Source organism: Patiria miniata, unplaced genomic scaffold (genome assembly GCF_015706575.1).
Source record: "Patiria miniata isolate m_02_andy unplaced genomic scaffold, ASM1570657v1 HiC_scaffold_5, whole genome shotgun sequence".
Classification (NCBI taxonomy): Eukaryota; Metazoa; Echinodermata; class Asteroidea; order Valvatida; family Asterinidae; genus Patiria; species Patiria miniata.
In genome coordinates this window covers 11,688,605-11,709,593 of record NW_024037072.1, presented here as the reverse complement: position 1 = coordinate 11,709,593, position 20,989 = coordinate 11,688,605, and the positions used below count along the sequence as shown (strand labels likewise).

Below are 20,989 nucleotides of genomic sequence, written 5' to 3'. Positions count from 1 at the left end.
AATGTGTTTAAAAGCCTGCGAAAAGGGTGCATGCTAGACTCAGTAACTAGGGCACTAGATCCTTTTTATCAAAATTGTGACTTTTGTTGGAAACTGGGTCGTCTGACCAAAGTTAAAATTGGAAGAAGAAAAAAGGAGTTCTAGTGCCCCAGGTACTGGGTCTAGCTGGGTGCATGCATAACATGCAGTTGCCTATGTACTTTGAACTGAAAACTCATCAAAGTGATCTGTATTTTGTGAACCCAAAACTTGCATGCCCCTGCCCCATAGCCCGAGTTCTAAGATGGGAAACCTTTATATATATATATTATTGTTAGGATGAAAAGTGAGACATTTATTTTAAGCCCCCATGCGAAATGGGTTTTAGATTTGTCAGAATTGGGAGTGTTTTGGGTGTGTGATCTTTGTCAGACAGTGACTAATTTCCTCTTACTATTACAGCCATTTATCTGTAGTATTTTCTAGATGAAATCTCTTTTTTGGGGGAGTTTTTTTGAAATGGTATCTTGAGTTGCTACATGCTGTGAATTCTGTGAGCCCATTGTAAATTTTAGAATATAAAGCAATTTTATTCAAAATGCTGAATAATCTCGGAATTTTCTTTTATAAACAAAAAGGGAATAAAAAGAACAAGTCCCACATGTGTTGCTTGTGAAATTAAACTTAAAAATTAGTCTTTGGGTAGAAAATTTTAAGAAACCTAAATAAATATGCCATATAGTCCCCTCTTGAAATTAGTTGAGACTTCTTTTAAACTTATAATCATTACTCATTCAAGGGCGGATCCAGAACACAATTTTGGGGGGGGCCAAAAAAATTTTGGTCCCCCCAAAAAAGTGGGTCTAAAAAATTACGGCGTGGGGTTCTAGATGGGTTCTGGATTCTAGATGCTCTGTGGTGCGATCTGAGGCAATTTCTGACCACTTTAACCAATTTTTTTTGAGGAAAAGATGGTGGTGTACTCATTGCCTGCCTTTATTGCGATGTCACATTAAAAAAAAAAATTGGTTTCGTTTTTGGGGGGGGGGGGGGGGCCATGGCCCCCTTTGGCCCCCCCTGGATCCGCCCTTGTACTCATTGCACATACTGTACATCATTACTACTCAAACTGATTCGTACAGTTTGCAAATTGATTTTCTTTGAATAGACTTCTGGTTGTAACAAGATATTTTTACAAATACTTTAAAAACCTTTTTTTTCTCTTTGGCTTTAACAAGAACCTCTACTCTATAGCTACTTCTAATTCTAATGAAGTAAGAAATCATGTGAAATATCACCTTCATGGTTCCAATATAAGTTTAAAATAAAAACATGAATTTTATAACATAGCTTTAAAAAAGAGGTAAGCAAATAAACATATAAAATCACTTGTAACACAACCAGTGTGCTCAATATACTGAAGTATTCCAAAATAGCAAGAAATTTTAATTTGTAAGTGCAGGGACAGGGTAACACCAGACTACTATCCCAGCCCAAGTAGTTGGGAAATTTCACAATGTGTCCAAAGCTCCACATAATTTTATGTGTAAATTGTAATTGTGAAGAGTCCTTCGCCTAGAACTAGAATACATTATTCAAAGTGGTCGGAAGCCCTCTGGTTTTGTTGGAGAAATGTTAAAGCTATTCTATCACTGTATTTAATTGTTTTTGTATCCAAGAGCTTGTAAACTAGGGATCAAAACTTAGACCTGAATTAGTCCTTTCTGATTCCAAATTATGAGGACAAGTTTTCAAATCATCGCTTCGTGAAAGTGAACTTTGCACAATTTTGTTCACAGGGTTTGATGTAAGATTGCGTGATAGACAAAAAACTGGAAGAGGCCTGTGGACCAGCAGCCATCAGTATCATGGATTTGCTACAAATGTACTTTTGGGCATTGAAATTTTGGAGTCGTTTTTCGTCCGAGCTGTTGTAATGTTAATATTCCACTTCCATGGTAATCCCATCCTCATTGACTTCATCTTCAAACCTCCTGACGTGCATTTCCTGCACAAGGTCCTCAACATCTTCAACAATTTTCCCTGTCCTTCTGTTCATCTTCTTCAGTTTGAAACCTGTCCTTGTCCCTCCGCACGTTGGGTCAACGTTCCTAAGCCGCGGCGAGAACGAGCCATCTCCTTCGACGGAAACCTTCAAATCGCCAGTTGGTTGGACGTGGGTGTTGTACTGATTCCCGCTGATCGTCAACCGCCCGCCTTGTACGAGTTTCGCCTCTAGGCTGGTCGGGTCGATGTTTCTAGGGATCTCGAAACCACGCTTGAACTCCTTTTCCGTGCACTGCTCATGACAGTCGCAGACGTGTTTCCCTTCCACCACTAGCCTGTTGCCCGAGGTAGTGACAGACAGATCCTCGGGTGTGTAACCTGGGAGGTCCAGAGAAGCCACCTCGATCTTCCTGAAGTGCTGATGCTGGTTTTGATGGGAGCTCCCGTGACGATTTCTTATGTTGTCTTTCGTTCCCTGAAAATAAACAAGACATGAGTTACTCATTGTTTGAATCTAGCTTGAGCTGACAACCACAGATTGTGCAATTTTATGTTGCACTGACAAAAAAGCCTTTGGTGGAGTAGCAGTCAAGCAGTGTTGTGCCTGTTTTTTTTAATTAGGTAAGAAATAACTAATCTTGTCACGAAAAATTTTGAGTCATTCTTGTCCACTTATGTCACATACGATTGATACTTGTTTGTCAAGTCTTATTTATCTGAATTCAAAAGACAAATGGATCAATTTGAGTTGAGATAGTGCAGGGGTATATCTCCGGTTCAGAAAAAGGTGGGCAATTGAATTTTCATTTTTAAGCACTAAGTAATTTTTCCTAGTTTCAGATCTATTTTTATATTTTTCTACAAGAGAATAATATTACTTCTTTACACATGAAGTACAACATGAACAACAGCAAAATACACTCAAGTTTCAGAGAGTTCTGGAGACATTTCTCCAGGAGAAATTGCACTAGGAGAAATATCATGGCAGTGAGACTTGCAATATCTTTGTAAGGGCCAGAGGCAATCGGACAATTTTCACAGGCATTCACAGAGGCAGTCAAATGTAGTCACATGCAATCACAAGTGAAAGGAACCCTTGCGAGCTAAAGTACATTTTTCTTATAGTATAGAAACATGCTCAGAAATCAAGAACTTGTTGCCTTGTTTTCTTCTCGGAGATTGCCTGGAAGCAATTGCCTGTACAGTGCCCCATATGTCAAGTCCTAAGGTTAGGATTGCCAATGCTTTTTTTTGCAGGGCTATCACCTACCTGGCTTGGATGATTCCAGCCTGTTTCCCTTCGTTTCCTCTCATCGGCCACCTTTTGCTCTTGCATCCTTCTCCGTTTCATTGCCTGTTCCTCCTGGATGCGCCTCTCCGCTGCCTCCCGCTCCTGTTTCTCCCTCAACTCTTTCTTAATTCTCAGCTCTTCCTCCTCCCAGAGCTGTCTCTGCCTCCTGGCCTCCTCCTCCTGCTGTCGTTTTTGCTGCCTCCATCTCTCCTCTTCTAATCTCCTCTCCTCCTGGCGTTGCTTGAGCTCTTCCTCCTCCAGCATCCTCTGCCTCGCCTCCTGATGATGTCTCTGCTCTTCCATCTGCTGTTGCTGCTCTTCCCTCCACTTTTGTTGTCTCTCCTTCTTGATGTCATCTTGTGTTTTCTGTGCATGCCATTGATCGTCAGATTCTTGTCCTTGGCAACCTGGATCGACCTTTTGTTGACGTGGGCCTTCATTCTGCTGTAAATTTAGATAAAAAAAGTATGGATAATTTAAAAATTATAAGTTCCTTAAATTAACCTGAAACAGTGTAATTTGAACTAAAATATGCAAGTTCATTCTGGCTTGAGTAAAAAAGGAAGAAATACGCAAGGCTGTTACATCACAATCACCATGAAACGTCTAAACTTTCAAACTATGGAAACTGTTTTGTCATGACCATGTTAATAACAAAAATCTAGCAGGGGTGTGAGCGACCACTTATAAAAATAGCTGAAAATAGCTGAAAAAAGGTGTAAAGAAGTGAACTTTGGAAATCTCCTATACTTTTGTACACAGCAAGTGAGGGAAAAAGCTGAAAAAAAGCTGAAATCCAAAACAAAAAAAGCTGAAATCAGCTTTAAAGCTGAGATTTCACACCCCTGATCTAGATAGCCCCCACTGTGACTTTAAAAATGAAAAAAGACAGATTTTTATTGCCTTATTGTTTGGATTCCCCTGATTTTCTTCATTCCTTATCCCTCAAATCCTCAGAGATTCTCAGACTTACTATGCCTTTCTTGTTCATCTTGGCAGCATTGTCTTGGCATCTCTGACAGCCAATCTTTGGAGTCCTGTCAGCCGAAAGGGATCTAGGGCCCAGAATTGACAGTCCAGCTCCAAAGGGTTGATGGGAAATACCCAATGGAATGGGAAGGAAGTGGTGACCCCAGCCAAAGGGGTCATGCCAAGGGTCGTGATGGTCAACCCAAGGTTCTCGGAAGAAAGAGTTCATCAGTTGTGCTGATGATGGAGAGCGGACACTGCAGATTGGTCGGTTGCTGGCTGGTTGATTGCAACTTGAACTGTGTGAATTAATAAACAATGATTTAATCTATCCTGCTTTGTATTCAAATTCAATTTCAATGCTCAATATAGCCTGTCCATTTGATTACTTAACCTTAACTCGCTCAGGTGAGTGAACAATCATGAACATCAGAGGATTCGGGACTGTTTAATAACAATAGGTTAATTGCAGCTCTCTTTCACAGAAAACAAGTGTGGGAAAATAAGCAAATATTATAAGATTGGAAAATGAAACCTCGCTCGTGATAAATCGTTAAACTAGCTAATGAAGTCAAGTCCCAGTTTGTGTGTTATATCTACAACATCGAACATGCAGAAAACTGGCTAAGACTTTCAGTGAAACAACTTTATGAACAACTTTATACCAATAAAACACCTTTCATTTTTTTTTTTTACAACTTAATATACACTTGACTCACCCAGACTGATGAAGCGGAATCCTGCCGTCTGTGCCCGCGGCAGCAAGCAGGAGCGCCACGGCGCATATCTTGGGTAGCCTCAGAGACGACATCATTGCTGTCTTGATGATCGTGCGGGAAATGTTTGACAACTTGAAATTAAGATGACAAACGCGGTCCGTCTGATAATTAGTCGAGCGTAAATGACACAGTAACTGATGCTCAAACTCGCTAGATGGCGATTAAAAACCACTCAGGTGAACGGCGGGCGACTTTATCGTGATGTGTCTGTTCACTGTATAGGCTGAAGAAAATGTAATTTTTTTAGAGGAACAGTTTAAATTTATGCCAAAAGCTCGCCAAAGTACACGTTTATTTGGTGTAAACAACCAATACATTCTTGACACGTGGAATAAAAACTAATCTGACGTGGTTTTACACGTGTTAGGAGACATTCTCATTCCCTCGAAAAGTTGCATCAGCCCGCTTTGCGATCGACCGCTAGCGCGCCGCCGCGATGTTTACAGATTTTTCCAGGAGAATCTGTTTACATGCTGTACTAAAAATAGAATGACGTATTATCGGGAAAGCCCTCGACAAACGACTGTTAGATGTTTGTTTTATAATACTGCCTGCTGATATGCCAAAACTCAAACAGCCGTACATTTTTCAGCTTTACCTTTGTCTAGCTCCCAGTGTGCTGCTGCGATTAAAAGAGAGCAGTGGACAGAGGAACAGACTAAGTTGAAATACGTACAAACCAACGCAATCACCTTGCGTGGTTACGTATGCGAAGAAACAGATGTGTTCACAGAATCACACAAAGAATGGATTTTAACGACATTTTTCGTTCCTTTTTCGGGACATATGGTCCCAGAGGATCCATGGAGGAGTAAGAGTTTTTAATTTTGTTTTAAAAAGTATTTGAATGTTGGCTTATATTTTGTGCTAAGTCAGTCATGTCAGTGGGTAAAAACTTGATGAAATTTTCACTGACACTGCCGCTTGCGTAGCCCCACTAGTAGTGTGGCCGTCGGTATGCTGCGCTGAACCCAAGCGCAGCATACCGACGGCCACACTAGTGGGGCTAACTCCAACGCTGGTCGGCCGACCAGCGTTGGAAAAATACAACTTTTCTTGAAAATGTCAGCAGATCAGGACTCGGCTACGATTTTACAGGACGATTCAGACTGTAATTCCCTAACAATCCAGTAAGGAAGGTATTTCGTGATAATTTGATCAATTCCTTTTTTGATGTTTGCAAATGTTGTATCTTCCCTTTAATATTTTTTTCTGCAATCCCTATTTCTTTTGCATTTCTTTGTTCTCAACCATGCAGTACTCTGCGTTCATGTAATAACAGTGACTGTGACAGGCACCCTGTTATCTCCGTAGCCCGTTATCGAAGGCTTGCGATTCCGACGGTGTAGCCAGATGATTTGATTTTTAGGGGTGTATTTCTTATTATCTGCAAATTACTCTGAAGAAAAAAAAAACAGCGCAATTTCCAGACAATTTGTTCCACTAAAAATTCAGTTAACAAATATAAGGCAAAAAAAAAATGTTAAGCATCCCCGCCTGCTTCCTTTTTAAAGGCTGCCTCGTTTTTTTTTTTTTTAAAGAATTTTTTTTTTTTTTTTTGGCCTCTTTGTCTGTTGCATATGTGGTCCATGTAAAGCTGGTATGCCATTTAAACAAAAAACTAACGGCCATCTTGAAAAATAGCCTGGTCGGGCGGCCATTTTTGAGGAAAAAGGGCCGCCCGCTTCCTTTTTTTTCTTCAAAAAGGCAGGATGCTCAACATATTTTTATTTTTATTTGGCCTAACAGACAGGTATGCTTCCAGCAGCATGTATCCAGGAGCAGTACTGAAGTAAAGAAGATGAAAAATTCCCCTGTGTGATATGTTCTTGCTGCACACCAAACTTTCAGAACAAATTCTGCAACACTTAAAGATAAAAATTACCAATTTTGTTTGTGGATATTTCAGTGATTCAGACGACCATGACGTCTTCAACACACCTGGAGGCTTTGGGTTCTTTGGTAACCACTTTGGTCAGGGTGAACAAGAAGACATGGAGGATGACTCGACCTTTGACCCAGGTCAAAGGGGAGGGTTCCACCCACCTTCCAGCGGCGACTTTTTCTTCAAATTTGAAGAGGAGAGTCAGGACATGTTTCGTCATTTTGAGGAGATGTTCAAAAACTTTGGTCTGAGCACTTTTCCACCATCAGGTAATTTTATAGTTGGTGTGCCATGTACTATAGTCTATGGGGAAGACGTTGCATGGTTTGATCCGCAATAACTTGATGTCGCGAGAGGGCAATATCACGACCAACCAATATCTATTTATTTATTTATTTATTATTTTAACTGGGTAGCCCGTTCAGTGGAATCCACTGATCTCCCATGGGGCCCAGTAAAGAGAAGACAATGTGAAGAAATTACAGTTTTAGAGGTAGGAGGAAAAGCCCAGGAGAGTATTCTGAGGAAAACCCACGGAATCAGGCAGGGACTGAAAACCCAATCCACATATTGACCCAGGCGGGATTCGAACCCGGGTCACAGCGGTGGAAGGCGAGGAAAGTACCGCTACGCCAACCTGACTCCCCCAACAGGAGATGTCCTAGCAACGTCTAGGACATCACCTGTTGGTTGTTTAATGCGCGCGCACCTGTTTGGCCTAATATATGCAGCGCGCAATTCAAACAAATTCATAGTAGTTCTGAAGCAAACTCTCAAATTTCTTAGAGTACAATAATAGATGCAGCAAGACCTTTGCGCAACTTCACTGGTCAGCTTTTTTGTATGTGGGACTGAAAATGGACCGTAATTGCCTGCAGAAGTCGCGCATTCACACTAGTTTCCCCCATTTTTCGGGGGGGGGGGGGGAGGGGAGAGAGATTTCAGGAGATACCCTAGACGTTGCTACTGGCAAGTCCTTGGGCAAATGGGCGATTTTGGTTGGTCGTGATAGTGCCCTCTCGCGACAGCGGGTTATCGCGGCGACAGGTTACCGCATATCAAACCATGCAAGGTCTAGCCCCTAGACTACATGTACTCATGTACTTGTAATCTGTATTCAAAATACATTGTAGTCTTCGTTGGACGCTTAACAAAAGAGGGTCTCTGAGATATTGGTCTAATGACATTTGAACCAGTGATACTAGGGTCAGAGTGCAATAATCAATATTAATTAACTAACCCACCTCAATGCTCCAAAATCATCCTGGCAGTTTTGGAGGATTTTGGAGGATGAATGAATGGTGTTTGAGAAGTAGGAGGATTTTAGAGGATTGAGGATGAATCTATTAATGGTGTTGAAGTACATGAGTATTTTGGAAGATTGCGGATGAATGGTGTTTGAAGAGGAGGAGGATTTTGGAGGATTGAGGATGGTTTCTAGCAAAAAAGGCCTAGGGGTTAGGGTTCGTTAGCCGGTCTTAAAAGTTCTGGCTGTCAGTCAGTCTTATAAGTTGGACCATTGCAATGACACAGTCTGAGTGTTAAGACAGTCTTATAATAGTTAGCCTGGGTTGGGCTGGCTTAAAACGGTCTACAGTTGGAATTTTCTTTTATTCGTCTGTGTGTTGAAATATTTCTTCCTCAGAATGTCTTTTCAGTTAATAAGTGCTTGATCATTTTGAACAGCAGAATACTGCCTGGAGAGAGGATTTTCCAAGATAGAAGGAATTTCTAGAGAAATTTAAGGACACTGAGTTGTACTGCAGTTACAGTTTTCTGAACATAACTTTCCATAATTGACAGATTTGACAACTGGAGGATATCTAAATTATTTTGAGAATCAGTTTTACAACTTCAAGTAAGTTGATGGCCTGTGTTTCCATTACTGAACTCAGTACCCTTGATCATGCTGATACCTGGAAAGTTCTTGTTTTGTAGAATCCAAATGAACAAATTATCTGAATTCTAACAAAGTCTGACTTTGAGCTCTTTTTTATGATGACAGGTCACACATGTTATCTGAGTGAATTGTTTAGTTATAAATGATATGTACAGCTGTAAAGAGTTGGCACATTCATCTTGTATTCATTTTTTAAGTTCCCAATTATTGGATGTTTATCATCTGTAATTTGAAAGCTTTAAAAAGAAAACCAAATCCAACAGAGGTCCTGATATTGCTCCAATTTTCCATTCAAATTACATGCACATACTTATGCCAAAACAGCAAAGAAAACTAGGCTAATGTATTCACTCATATAACCAGATGTCACAAACCATACTTTCTCTACAAAGTATGCTTACAAGTGTACATCTCAAAGGAACTGATTTTTCTCTGTGAATTTCGTTGTAAATTTCAGCATTTTCAAGAATAGATGAGGAGGCATCTCCGGCGCTACCCTCGTCTCGGCACCGGACTCCACGAGATGAAATGCTGAAGCATCCAGACAGTGGCCATCCCTCGGCATTGACTGCGATCAAACCAGACCATCTGGAAGGCGAGGAGGACAATCCCGAGGACGGAGCACAGTCATGGGTAAGATGTGGTGGTCATTGTAGCTGCACAGTCAATCACAAGTCAATCATAACTCAATCACAAGTCAATCACAAGTCAATCACAAGTCAATCACAAGTCAATCACAAGTCAATCACAAGTCAATCACAATTAAATCAAAAGTCAATCGCAAGTCCATCACAAGGCAATCACAATTCAACCACAAGTCAATACACAAGGCAATCACAAGTCGATCACAAGGCAATCACACTGCAATGACAAGGCAATCACAAGCCAATCCCAAGGCAATCCCAAGGCGATCACAAGTCAATCACAAGGCAATCACAAGGCAATCACAAGGCAATCGCATGGCAATCGCATGGCAATCACAAGTCGATCACAAGTCAAACACAATTCAATCACAAGGCAATCACTAGTCAATCACAAGTCAATCACAAGTCAATTACAAGTCAGCCACAACTCAACCACAAGTCAACCACAAGCCGATCCCGACTCAATCACAAGACAATCACAATACACTCACAAGACAATCACAAGTCAACCACAAATCAACCAAAAGTTGATAGGATTGATTCACCTTACAATGCGCAAGCAAGGGGTTAACCACAGAGAGGCCATATATTAGAGGGTATCATGGTAGAAAGTCAAAAAGACGTAGCACTTTCAACTTTTTTCTCAAGCATGTTTCAGTTTTTGAATACTGCCGAGTTCATAAATTCAGATGCATAAGTTTGTGTTCTTGTAGTACTACACGTAAACAGTAAGGGTAGGTTAAAGATGAACCACCCATGCTATTTTTTGAGTTTCAACCCCAAAATAACCTGCAAGCCAAATAATCAATCGGGTCACAAACAGGGGATTAGCAATGACAAAGAAAAGCACTTGTCAAAATTCTTTTAAATAGTTTGCCACTTGACTTGATGGTGACTTGAGTTGATGGATGATTTGTGATGACTTGTTTGCAACGCTAATTGGATGTTAACGCCGGGGGCTTTGCATGGTCAAGGTCAAAAACTAGTCCTCTTTCACTTTTGTTAAAAGAATTAAGAATATAATTTGCCAGTTATAAACTTGATGCTGATTATGAAGGATCCAGATCAGACTTGGACCATTTGTGCCGAAAAACATGCAGTTCTGTACAAGTTTATTCACTCCTATTTGCCAACAAACTGTTCCCAAAGGTCCCTAAGACAAAGGCTACTTTTCCTCTCATATCTCTCGCTCTTTTTGTCAGGGCTGGGGGGGGGGGGGTATTTGTACATGCACAAGTCCATTACTAATTGGACCTGTCTTGTATTTCCTTTTCTCCTTCAGCATTCTCTATGGAACAACAAACCAAAGTGGCATTGGCCCGTGCCTACCCTACCATCTACGCCATCATGCAAGAAAGACAGAGGTAGGCATAGTGTGCACTTTGATCTATTTTCTTAATTAGTGTGGCCTGTTCATCATTATCCCTCACGAACAGGTGGAACACTATACAGTTTTTGTCTGCTGCTTTGTGGTCCAGGGTATTTTTGTACACATGAGGGGGCTACTCACCCCTATGGCAACCTAAATCGCCCTCCGTTATTTCCTTTTAATCTGGGCCAGGAGTCTGTTCAAGATCTTTTTCCTAGTGATCTTTACCTGCCACCTTTGACCTTTCAGATCTGGATGATGAAGTGAAAGGAAGGAAACTGGACGAGATTCTTAAAGAGGCCAACCCGCCTGATCACCCTGCTCAGTCACCCTCATCCAGGTCATACTTCAGGAGTATCTCGATCCAGACCATCAGGAAGCAAGACGGGGTTAGTCATTACGAGATCAAACAGGATTCGAACCTGTGATCTCTTGTATGCTCGGTGCTCCACTAACTTTGCCATATTCGCAGTATCCTACTTTGATGGTGTCTTTAAATGGTAGAAGGGAGACCACCAACGTTTTGCTCGAAAGCAAATCATGAATATTTTGATTTTTGTGGCAGGGAGATATACATTTTAATACCAAATTTTGCTTGCCAATGACTTTATTTTTATAAACACTATAAACACAGCTTGTTGCTGTTCCAGAGATTGTGAGACAAAATATTGTGAGACAAAAAGATTGTGAGACCATTAAAACAACAAAAACGTTAGATATTTTTCTCAAAAGTTCTCAGGCTGGACTTAGCATTCAATATTAATAAAAATATGTTTGTGAAGGTCAAAATGTGCTATTAACTTTAGCTGCCCTGAATCCTTCAAAATCTTCTTTGCCAAAGTGGAGGAATTTGCAGGATTGCGGTTACATGGCAAAAGTGCGTTACTAATTTCGTAGGATGCACTTTATCAAGGTCGTGGGTCGGACCTTGTGTTGTTTTTGCTCAGCCATGCAATAAAACAGGCCTGGATTATGCTTGAAATCCTCCGTACTGCTCCAGGATGTCACTGGCCAAGCCTCAACATATTGACAGGATTTTGCAGGATTCAGTCACCCCTCCATGGACCATATTCAAGAAATAATGGAGGAATTTGCAGGATTGAGGCTATATGCTATTTTCCCATGAGGCCAATTGGAAGATTTTGCATGATTGAGGCTACATCCTAGCAAAAAGGCCTGGGGAGTTGGGGTTTTAAAGCTAATCATGAGCTGGGTGGAAGGCTGGTCGAGAATTTTGAATCTATGGTATCTGACTCGTTCTAGCATGACACATTCCATCTGCTGTCCTAATTTTAGCTCACTGTTCTTTCAGATAATCAGATTTCCTTTGAGGCTTGAAGTCATGTTGCACTTTGACTCAAAAACAGGCTCATATTTTTTATTGAATACAGATTTTTCCCTATTGGCCCATAAGGCCGAAGGGAACATGCTATCTACACCACAAAGTCTTGACATTAATTTCTACTGACATACATGTAGGTTCCTGGACACAAAGTTGTTTTTCAAATGTTTAAGGTCACATTTAATTTAGCAACAGAACACAATTTAGTTGTAATTCCCTTGTTTATTAAGACAGATCCATATTTGCTTTATAAAACATGTCAGTGGTTGTGACATACTCCCTCTGCTGGAAATCCACTACATGTAGATGGAGTCTCTGCTGGAAATCCACTACATGTAGATGGAGTTTTCACAGTAGCTAACAGATGCAGATGCTGACTCACCATAGCCTGAATGACTTTACCTTGAGTCTTCTCTTTAAATACAATAATACAATACAATAAAGTCATTTATATAGCGCTCTTACTCAAAGATGGTTTCACAGCGCTGAACAATAAATTAATCACACACAAAAAAAAAAAATGCTGAACATTAACAAGAAAATTATGAAAACATGAATCTCAATCAAATAAATATGTCTTAAGGGTCTTTCGAAAGACATCAAAGGAAGGACACTTTCTTAGCTTAAAGTAAAAAAAAGTTTCAACTTGTTTGTACGTGGGGTTTTGAGGAAAATGAACTTTGCTAGTCTGGCACCACTTTTGCCAAACTTTAAGAAAAAGCATCTCATTTCAAGAGAAGACATTTCTAGAAATTGTAATTTGACCATAATGTTTTATGATATTTTTTCAAGGATAAACTAATCAGTAGCAAATCATTGGGATAATGACTGTCTAAATTAGCTAGCATTGAAGCTGCTTAGAAAGATACAGCACTGTCATAAAAGTCTGTTGTGCCATATTTGTTTTTCAATTCAATTCAATTCAATTCTACTTCACATTTATTTCCATGCTTCATGAACAAAAAGTTACAAACTTTAGAGAAAAGGGTTAAACCATTAAGGCGAGCAGTAAATATCAAATTAACAGCAAAATAAAAGAAGCAAATAGAGCATGGGGCTGTTTTAATAAGCAGAAGCTTGTGGAAAACAGCCGGTAGAAACAACACAGGACAAACAAACAGGGGCAATACAATGGGTAAGCTGACACGAGACAAGGAACATATGCTGATGACAGCGGCAATTAATATGATGACAAGATGGCAAAATGCTGTATCAGCAACAACAAAAATGATAGACAAACAAAATTAACATGTGAGGAATAATTAAACGCAGTAAAGTTAATTAGGAGAGAAGGCTAAGATGCATAATCTCCCAATTAAACGAGTAAAGTGATGTTTAATTAGGATTCTACCGATACATTACCGTAATGAGGAGTCACGTGAGATTGTATTGTTTAGTAGCTAAAGGTATGCCACAATTGAAAGAAAAGAATGCAATTCCTGCCTGCGTGCCCCTATAAAAGGCCCAACCACAGGCATGCTCACCAGTGATTTAAAGTAATTATAACAAATTACACTGGTCCCGTATACTAGGGCGGGTTGAGCAAAGAGACGGAGTCAAAACTTGTGCTTGGGCACATTGGGTGGGAGTCACGTGACTCCTCATTACGGTAATGTATCGGTAGAATCCTAATTAAACATCACTTTACTCGTTTAATTGGGAGATTCTACCTCGCCATTACCTCCATTCCGACTCACGTGAGACTTTAAAGCGGGACAGTGTAATGTTAATCAAGTCCCTTAAAACAAGAAACTGCACAGAGAAATTTTGCAGTACTCCTTATCGGATATATTAGATTTTATTTTTGCATTCTACTTCTAGAGCTTATTCTAGCTCATCATTATTAATAATTTCGAAACAATTTGTCTCTTGACAAAAGTACATGACTTTGCATACAGTATAAATCTCATTATACACACTTTTACGCCAAGACTAAATTGTCTCTTGGCAATACACGGTATAATAAACAAAGTTAAATTCTAGTTTGTCCTCTGACAACCGAACACAGTATAATTCTCATTTTAAACAAAATCAAGACTAATTTGTCTTTTGACTAAAGTAGTATTCACTTCATTATAAACAAATCAAGACTATCTTTGTCTCTTGACGATGTTCAGTATAAATCCATATTTAAACTGGCACTTGTTTCATGAGTCGAATCAGCACTTTACCGTGCTATTTAATGGAATAAAACTTTCCTTGACCCATTTCATTTTTATTACACAACATATGCTCGGCTAATCATTTTTGACTTAAGATTGCCTGAGAAAACTGACTTTGTGCTCCTTCTGAGCATAAAATACTGTCACTTCTGTTATAAAACTTGGCGAAGGTTGTTGAACTTGCCCAACCTGCCGTCTGCAAAATTAAGTTAATGGGTACACCTTTATTGGCGGCTGCCGAGGTTGAGGCAGTTCTAAAACTATGTGCTTTGAACTCGGACACATCTATGCCCGCCTCAGTTAATGACTGTTTTAACCAACGGGAAACAGTGGCAGTGCCTATCTCCTTATGCGGCACTGTATAACTTAAAAATAATTTTGACTTGGAGCCCCTAAAACTTCTTGTCCTGTTCAGATACTCTAAGAGGGTTCGCATAACACATACACTTTTATCATGCGGGTATGCTGACAATATAACTTGTGGTTGAGGTTTGCCCGGTTTAGATGTTTTAATCAAATCAGTTATTTTAATACAAACTTGTTTGTTTCTAACCTTCATGTTAGATATGTCGAATAGGCTCAATGTCTGAGCCCGCTGTGCAGTGGTAAGTGCACATAAGCAAATCAGTTTGTAAGTCAATTGTTTCAATGCAATAGACTGTAATGGTTCCATCTTACTAACATATCGAAGTAAAATACCAACATCCCATGTATGTGAATAACGAGGGTACTGAGGTTTTAAATTAAATAGTCCTCGCATAAAACGAATAACCAAAGGATGGCTACCAAACTTTGTTTTATTGTCAGACGTTGACCAAAGCAGTGATGACAATGCACACCGTGCTGTATTAACAGTGCTGTATTTTGCCCCAGAGTGAACTAACTTGGTGAGAAACTCCATTGCCACGGTTACAGTCGCATGAACTGGATCGACAGCCCGTTTAGTGCAGAAACGTAGCCATTTTTCGATGGATGATGCATATTGCTTCTTGGTACTCGGTCTCCATGATTGGAGGATAATGTCAATAGTTTCCTTCGAAAATCCTCTTGATCGGAGCGACTGCTGGATAAGAGTGAAGCACACATTGTCATTCGGCCCTCTAGTGGATGGCGACTGTGTGGATCGTGTGGTAGTCTCAACAACCCGTATGTCTTTGGTAGTGTTACTGGCGTAGCTATCAACAGGCGCAGCATTCTGGGAAACCAATGTTGGGTTGGCCATAATGGGAATATAAGTATTCCCATGGCTCCGTCTACCTCGATTTTCTGCAATACCCTGTCAATGACAGCAAAACGAGGAAATGCGTAAAATATTTCGTTCGCCCAAGACATTGTAAACGCATCACATGCAACTGCCTCTGGGTCAGGCAGCCATGACACAAATGGCTTAAATTGATAATTGGCTTTGGACGCAAATAAATCAATACTTGGTGCGACACCCAATGTTGATATGATTTTGTTAAAAATATTGGCATCTAGTTTCCATTCCAGATTATCCTTAAAGGATCGTGACAAGGTGTCTGTACAAGTGTTTTGTACACCAGGTATATGGCGTGCAATCAACCAAATGTCATGTTGGATGCACCAAAACCAAATTTGTCTGGCCAAGTCATTCAGTTCAGCTGAATGACAACCTCCCATGTGGTTTATATATGAAACTCCTGTGACATTGTCCATTGCAGTGGACACAGTTCTGATCTGAATGTCAGTTTGAAATGACTTTAGAGCATAAAAAAAAAACGCAAGGAGTTCTAGATAGTTAATATGAAACCTTACTTCATGCAAATTCCAACGGCCATTAGTTTGAATGTTAGCCTTTGGACAAGAGGCTCCCCAACCCATGAGGGAAGCATCAGTAAACACTTCGATGTCTGTTACACGGGGTAATATTGGTCGAAAATTATATGGTAAATTTTGTATCCACCATTGCAAATCGGACTTACTGCTTGCAGTGAGAGGCATTTTGGCCTTGTAATTTCCATGACATTTTTTCAGAGCGATGTTTTTGCTCACTTCCAAACTTCGGTAATATAAAGGCCCAAGTGGGACCGCTGGAAAACATGACACAAGTTTTCCTATGACCTGTGACACCCAATGAATTGTCGGGTTCGACTGTCCTATGAGTTCATGGCATGCCTCAACCGCGGTTGATAATTTGCGAGGCGGTAAACGCACTGTCATTTCTACTGAATTAATGGTGAATCCCAAAAACTCCAATTCTTGGACTGGGGTAAAGTGTGACTTTGATTGATTAATCACAAACCCAAGTTCATTTGTCAGTGCACAACGAGCTGCAATGTTACTGGTGCATTCCTGTAATGTGTCACCAATAAGTAATGAATCATCAATATAATTTGCCGAAATTTGGCCAGCATTACGTAATGTTGATGTGAGTGGTTTCATGACCTTTGTAAAGATACGAGGTGCACTAGCAAGCCCAAAGCATAAGCATTTAAATTGCCACAGTTTATCTCGCCATTGAAACCGTAAGAACTTCTGATGTTCCTGGGCCATGGGTATCGTAAAATATGCATCCTTCAAATCTATTGATGCTAAATAGCAATTTGTCCGAATCAATGTCAGTGCAAATTCAAAGGTCTCCATTTTAAAATGGTGATATTTGACAAATTTGTTTAGAGCTTTTAGATTTATAATGAGTCTCATTGAGCCGTCTTTCTTTGGTCGAAGAAAAATGTCGGACAAAAATTGTCCGTGACAGGGGTTGACCCTGATAATCGCTCCTTTTTCTTGTAATTTTTGAATTTCTTCGTCAATCAGTTGCGCCTCCGGGTCAGAGTATTGAATAAGCTTAGGTTCATGTGCCTGGACCGGAGTGCGATTAAATTCGATATGGCAATGTGCAACTGTATCTAGCACCCATTCATCAGAGGTTATGTTTTCCCAAGCAGGGATAAACTGTTGCAATCTTCCAGCAATAGGTTATGTATACTCACTTACCAACTGTAATGGTGCCGCTAGGTCACCGTTTTCTTGGCTGTCGAGGCCCCGGTGCTGGTGGATTGGCTTGGGGTTTGGTGGTAATTGCCACTGCCATGACCGCTGCTGCCGCCGGAACGGTAATAACCCTGGCCCTGACTCTGTGCTCGACGATAGTAGCCTCGGCCTCTCGGGTAATAAGGTGCCCTCTGGTGGCTGCCGTAATGCTGTTTCGGGAAACCCCGTGAGCGAAAGTCCCCCGCACGGTGGGATGATCCACGGCCTGAAAACTGTCTAGTATTACGACGTTTGGGGTCATTTACAAACATCTGTGAACTTATTTTGTTTGTCTCCACTATAGTTTTGCATGACTGAACTAAGTCATCCCCGAAAAGGAGACTAGTGCACGGGACTTGCGATGAGCACAAGGCCGCATATTTTTGGTTGAGATCAGGTCGGATACTGTCTCTTCTGCGCAAGTTGAGTTGGGCGTTGCCCGAGCCAAGTATGGCAATTGCGTCAACCAGCATTCTAATAAGCTGAGCTGTATCAATAGTCTCATTGTTATTTCTGGCTTTTAGCATTTGATCAGTGGCCATTGCGATGGCTATTGATGCCCGTACAAAAGAGCTTTGCACCTTTTGGAATTTAACATCCCTTGCACGTGTTGTGGGTTTTAGGATTGACCATATCTCAGGGTTCACTCTAGTTAGGCAAAGATTACCGCAGTTGCTTGGTTTGTTGTATTTGCCCAATTTTTCTTCTAGTTTTTCTGGCTTTATCTTGCCTTGAGCAAGTGCATTTACTGTTTTAGCCAATTGGTCATTTAGGGCTGAACTTTCTTTTTCGTCACCCTCAATTAAGGCCGCCATTTCGGTCAGCAAGTCATCCTGGTTGCCAGTATCGCACAACAGGTTATCTAAATCACCTTCAGTGAAAGTGTCTATGCCCTTTTCAGGTACATGTACATAACTATTGCCAACAATTGCGTTGTCATTGCCCGTTTCCGGTGCAAGGTTTAATGCCACCAAATTATCATCAGGGATTTCACCCTCGCTTAATATTTCCTCAGTTGGAAAGCGGTTAGCGTAATGGCTAGAACCGGAATCGCTGCGGTGCAAAAACGCATTTGTCAAAGTAGCAACTGTTTGCTGCAAGCTAGAAACTGCTTTGTGCAAGTCCGAATCGTCGCTGCTAGTTTTCTTCGCGGCACTAGGCGGCTCGTTCAGCGTACATGAATTTGCTTGATCTATATTCTTACGCTTAGCAGTTCGCTTCTTGGCTTTAGCTGCTGGCGCCGGTGGCGTTGGTTTGCTTAAAGATGAACATGCAGTCTCCGCTATTGGTAGCTGCGTGAGAAATGACAACTCGTCATCCAGTTGACCCATTAGGCCCTCGTCTTCCGAGGGGTTAATATGCAATATGGCTTCATCTGCCATTGCTACACTACTGGCCACGCTCGTGGTCCAACTTTCAATGTGACTGGCTAGAGCGCTGCGTGAAAACGCACCAATGTACACGCGATAGCCACTAAAAATGCACTGGTGAGCATGCCTGTGGTTGGGCCTTTTATAGGGGCACGCAGGCAGGAATTGCATTCTTTTCTTTCAATTGTGGCATACCTTTAGCTACTAAACAATACAATCTCACATGAGTCGGAATGGAGGTAATGGCGAGGTAGAATGGGAGATAAGAACTTGCTTGTATGAAGACTTGAAAAGACCCACGGACTGCTGAGATATACTCTCATCTGTAGCATTCCATACACGAGGACCAAAGAAGCGAATGCTGTCCTACTCTAATTACAAGTTGACACGACACAGGTTGTATATGAAACCAAACTCATATGGTTGTAGAGTGACCACATACAGTTTGAATATTTGAACATATGTCAATTTTTCAGTAAAATGTTTGTGAAACTTTAACCCAAATTGTACTTTTTTTTCCTCTCAGACGGTGGAACAAAGGCGTACAGAAACGGATGCCGATGGAAACGTCACCACCACAGTCAAAAGCAGCAATCCTGAGGAATCAGATCTACCCAGCCTGACACCGGACAGAAGAAGACCACGATGGGATAAGAACAGAATTACAGATGACGGAGCAATAATCGGACAGGACAAAACAGCCTCCATATTTGACAAACTCTTCGGGTCGTGGGGTCGCCGGTGAAGTTTTGAGCATGGTGATAAATATCATCACCACTTTGTCGCCTATTCATGATTGTAAAAAAAGGCTCAGTATTAAGGAAACTAATATTTAGGTCTATACAAATTTAAGACATAACCTAGTGATAACATCTTAAACAACACTTACAGAAAATATGATGTCATCACCGTTGTGAAGGAACAGGCATGTCAGAAAATCCTGTCATATTCGGTCAAGTGTGGCATGTCCATCCCTACGTGCAAAGAGTGACAATGTTGGCGTCAGACATGTCGGAAGAGGAATCACAGGGGATGTGATTTTGACATGAAATCGCTTTTACTTTGTTAAGTGTGAGCGTATATTGCCAGCTTGAGGTGTGATTTTAGCCAAAAGGATGTGGTTTTGACCGCCTGCTGAAAAAAATTATCCCTCCTAATTCATCTTTCCTGTATGAAAACACACATGTAAGTGTCTGCAAGTATTACTGTAGCCATGTATATTACTTGTAAATAAATAAACACGTCCTGAAATAAATTATGGTGAACTTTAGCCAAGTTTCCAAAAGGAAAAAGAAAAGGAAATCTCCCTACCAGATTGGAATAAGAACATTGACCCCGCCCCCACTCATCCACCTCCTACCCACTCTCGACCCACTTCCTGGATTAGTTTTCCGGATCTGCATCAGTATACATATCTTAGTTACTCTGAAAATTCCCTCTAATGTTTGTCCATTGAACACTTGCTTCTGTTTAGTTTTAACTTCACCTTTTTGACTTTGGAAAGGGAAAAACAAGATAGTAAATTTAGATTGGGAAATTGAGACAGGATTTTGAGAGGTAGCGGGGAAGTGTAGGCATGAGTGAGGGGGGGGGGGGCATATCCCAGTAGGATAACTTAAATGCTATCCTTCCACCGGCACAACTCGAGTATTTATAGCCCGAACGGAGACCGTGTTTTGTGGCCAAATATTTTGCCAGGGAAACGTGACATTTAACGCACGTCAGCACCGTCGGGCCAAACAGGAGAGCTGGGAGGTAGGGCCGGGGAATCGCTTTCAACCCGGGCCAGTGTGGGTGGCGGATAGGCCTACCGTATTTAGCCCAGAAAAACAAGACGAGGAGAAAATACTCTGTAGAAAACAGGCGCGAAGAGCAGAGTTTGAGGGTCTAGGACAGGCTCCCATCGTGAGCATGGGCGTCGCGGGGGGGGGGGGGGGGCAAGCAAGGGGGGCGCTTCCCCCCCCCCCCCGGAAAAGCAAATAAAGTTTTTAAAAAGGAAGGAGAAAAAAAGAAAAGAAAAAGAGGCGCAAAGTCATAGTGGTGTAAATTTAATGGGGGGGGGGGGGCAAGATGTCCCTGCCCCCCTCTAAAACTGATTAATCAAGAATATGTCGAGAAATACAAGAATTTTTGGGGAAAACTATGTTTTGCCCCCCTCTAGAAAAAATCCTGGCGACGCCCATGAGCGTGAGGGTGTGTGGTTAGTTTTGGGTCATTCTATAAAATTGGGGTCCACTTTTTCCTGTTCATGTTACATCTGACATCTATGACTTTATAATTTTGGATGTTTTCCTTAAT

The 20,989-nt window shown here is 41.1% G+C and overlaps 3 protein-coding genes across 5 annotated transcripts; 1 reads left to right on the top strand and 2 right to left on the bottom strand.

Moving 5' to 3' along the window:
* Positions 1-998: 998 nt before the first annotated feature.
* On the bottom strand, positions 999-5,473 carry LOC119740974 (reticulocyte binding protein 2 homolog b-like). Its single transcript, XM_038216505.1, has 4 exons — positions 4,966-5,473; positions 4,251-4,545; positions 3,257-3,721; positions 999-2,461 (listed from the first exon to the last, which is right to left on the bottom strand). Exons 1-4 carry the CDS (start codon positions 5,058-5,060, stop codon positions 1,919-1,921), a joined length of 1,398 nt encoding a protein of 465 aa, XP_038072433.1. The 5' UTR covers positions 5,061-5,473; the 3' UTR covers positions 999-1,918.
* A 201-nt stretch (positions 5,474-5,674) lies between these two features.
* Positions 5,675-19,961, top strand: LOC119740975 (HCLS1-associated protein X-1-like). 2 transcript variants are annotated; one of them, XM_038216507.1, is made up of 6 exons: positions 5,675-5,836; positions 6,935-7,179; positions 9,268-9,443; positions 10,737-10,818; positions 11,073-11,212; positions 19,218-19,961. In XM_038216507.1, exons 1-6 carry the CDS (start codon positions 5,733-5,735, stop codon positions 19,434-19,436), a joined length of 966 nt encoding a protein of 321 aa, XP_038072435.1. In that variant the 5' UTR covers positions 5,675-5,732; the 3' UTR covers positions 19,437-19,961. The 2 variants fall into 2 exon arrangements, with proteins under 2 accessions (XP_038072435.1, XP_038072436.1); XM_038216508.1 differs by lacking the exon at positions 5,675-5,836 and adding an exon at positions 6,057-6,155.
* Positions 14,892-18,768, bottom strand: LOC119740973. Of its 2 annotated transcripts, none has more exons than XM_038216504.1 (2): positions 17,282-18,768; positions 14,892-15,603 (listed from the first exon to the last, which is right to left on the bottom strand). In XM_038216504.1, exon 1 carries the CDS (start codon positions 18,701-18,703, stop codon positions 17,303-17,305), a length of 1,401 nt encoding a protein of 466 aa, XP_038072432.1. In that variant the 5' UTR covers positions 18,704-18,768; the 3' UTR covers positions 14,892-15,603; positions 17,282-17,302. The 2 variants fall into 2 exon arrangements, with proteins under 2 accessions (XP_038072432.1, XP_038072431.1); XM_038216503.1 differs by having other exon boundaries at positions 17,286-18,768.
* Positions 19,962-20,989: the final 1,028 nt, after the last annotated feature.

Bases quoted from the DNA above. Each gene is read 5' to 3' on its own strand.
- LOC119740974 (XM_038216505.1), bottom strand. From the start codon at position 5,060: ATGATGTCGTCTCTGAGGCTACCCAAGATATGCGCCGTGGCGCTCCTG. The intron at 3,722-4,250 runs GTAAGTCTGAGA...CTAAATTTACAG, and splicing joins AGATGAACAAGAAAGGCATA to CAGAATGAAGGCCCACGTCA. The intron at 2,462-3,256 runs GTAGGTGATAGC...GTTTATTTTCAG, and splicing joins GCTGGAATCATCCAAGCCAG to GGAACGAAAGACAACATAAG.
- LOC119740975 (XM_038216507.1), top strand. From the start codon at position 5,733: ATGCGAAGAAACAGATGTGTTCACAGAATCACACAAAGAATGGATTTT. The intron at 7,180-9,267 runs GTAATTTTATAG...TGTAAATTTCAG, and splicing joins GAGCACTTTTCCACCATCAG to CATTTTCAAGAATAGATGAG. The intron at 9,444-10,736 runs GTAAGATGTGGT...TTTCTCCTTCAG, and splicing joins AGGACGGAGCACAGTCATGG to CATTCTCTATGGAACAACAA.
- LOC119740973 (XM_038216504.1), bottom strand. From the start codon at position 18,703: ATGGCAGATGAAGCCATATTGCATATTAACCCCTCGGAAGACGAGGGC.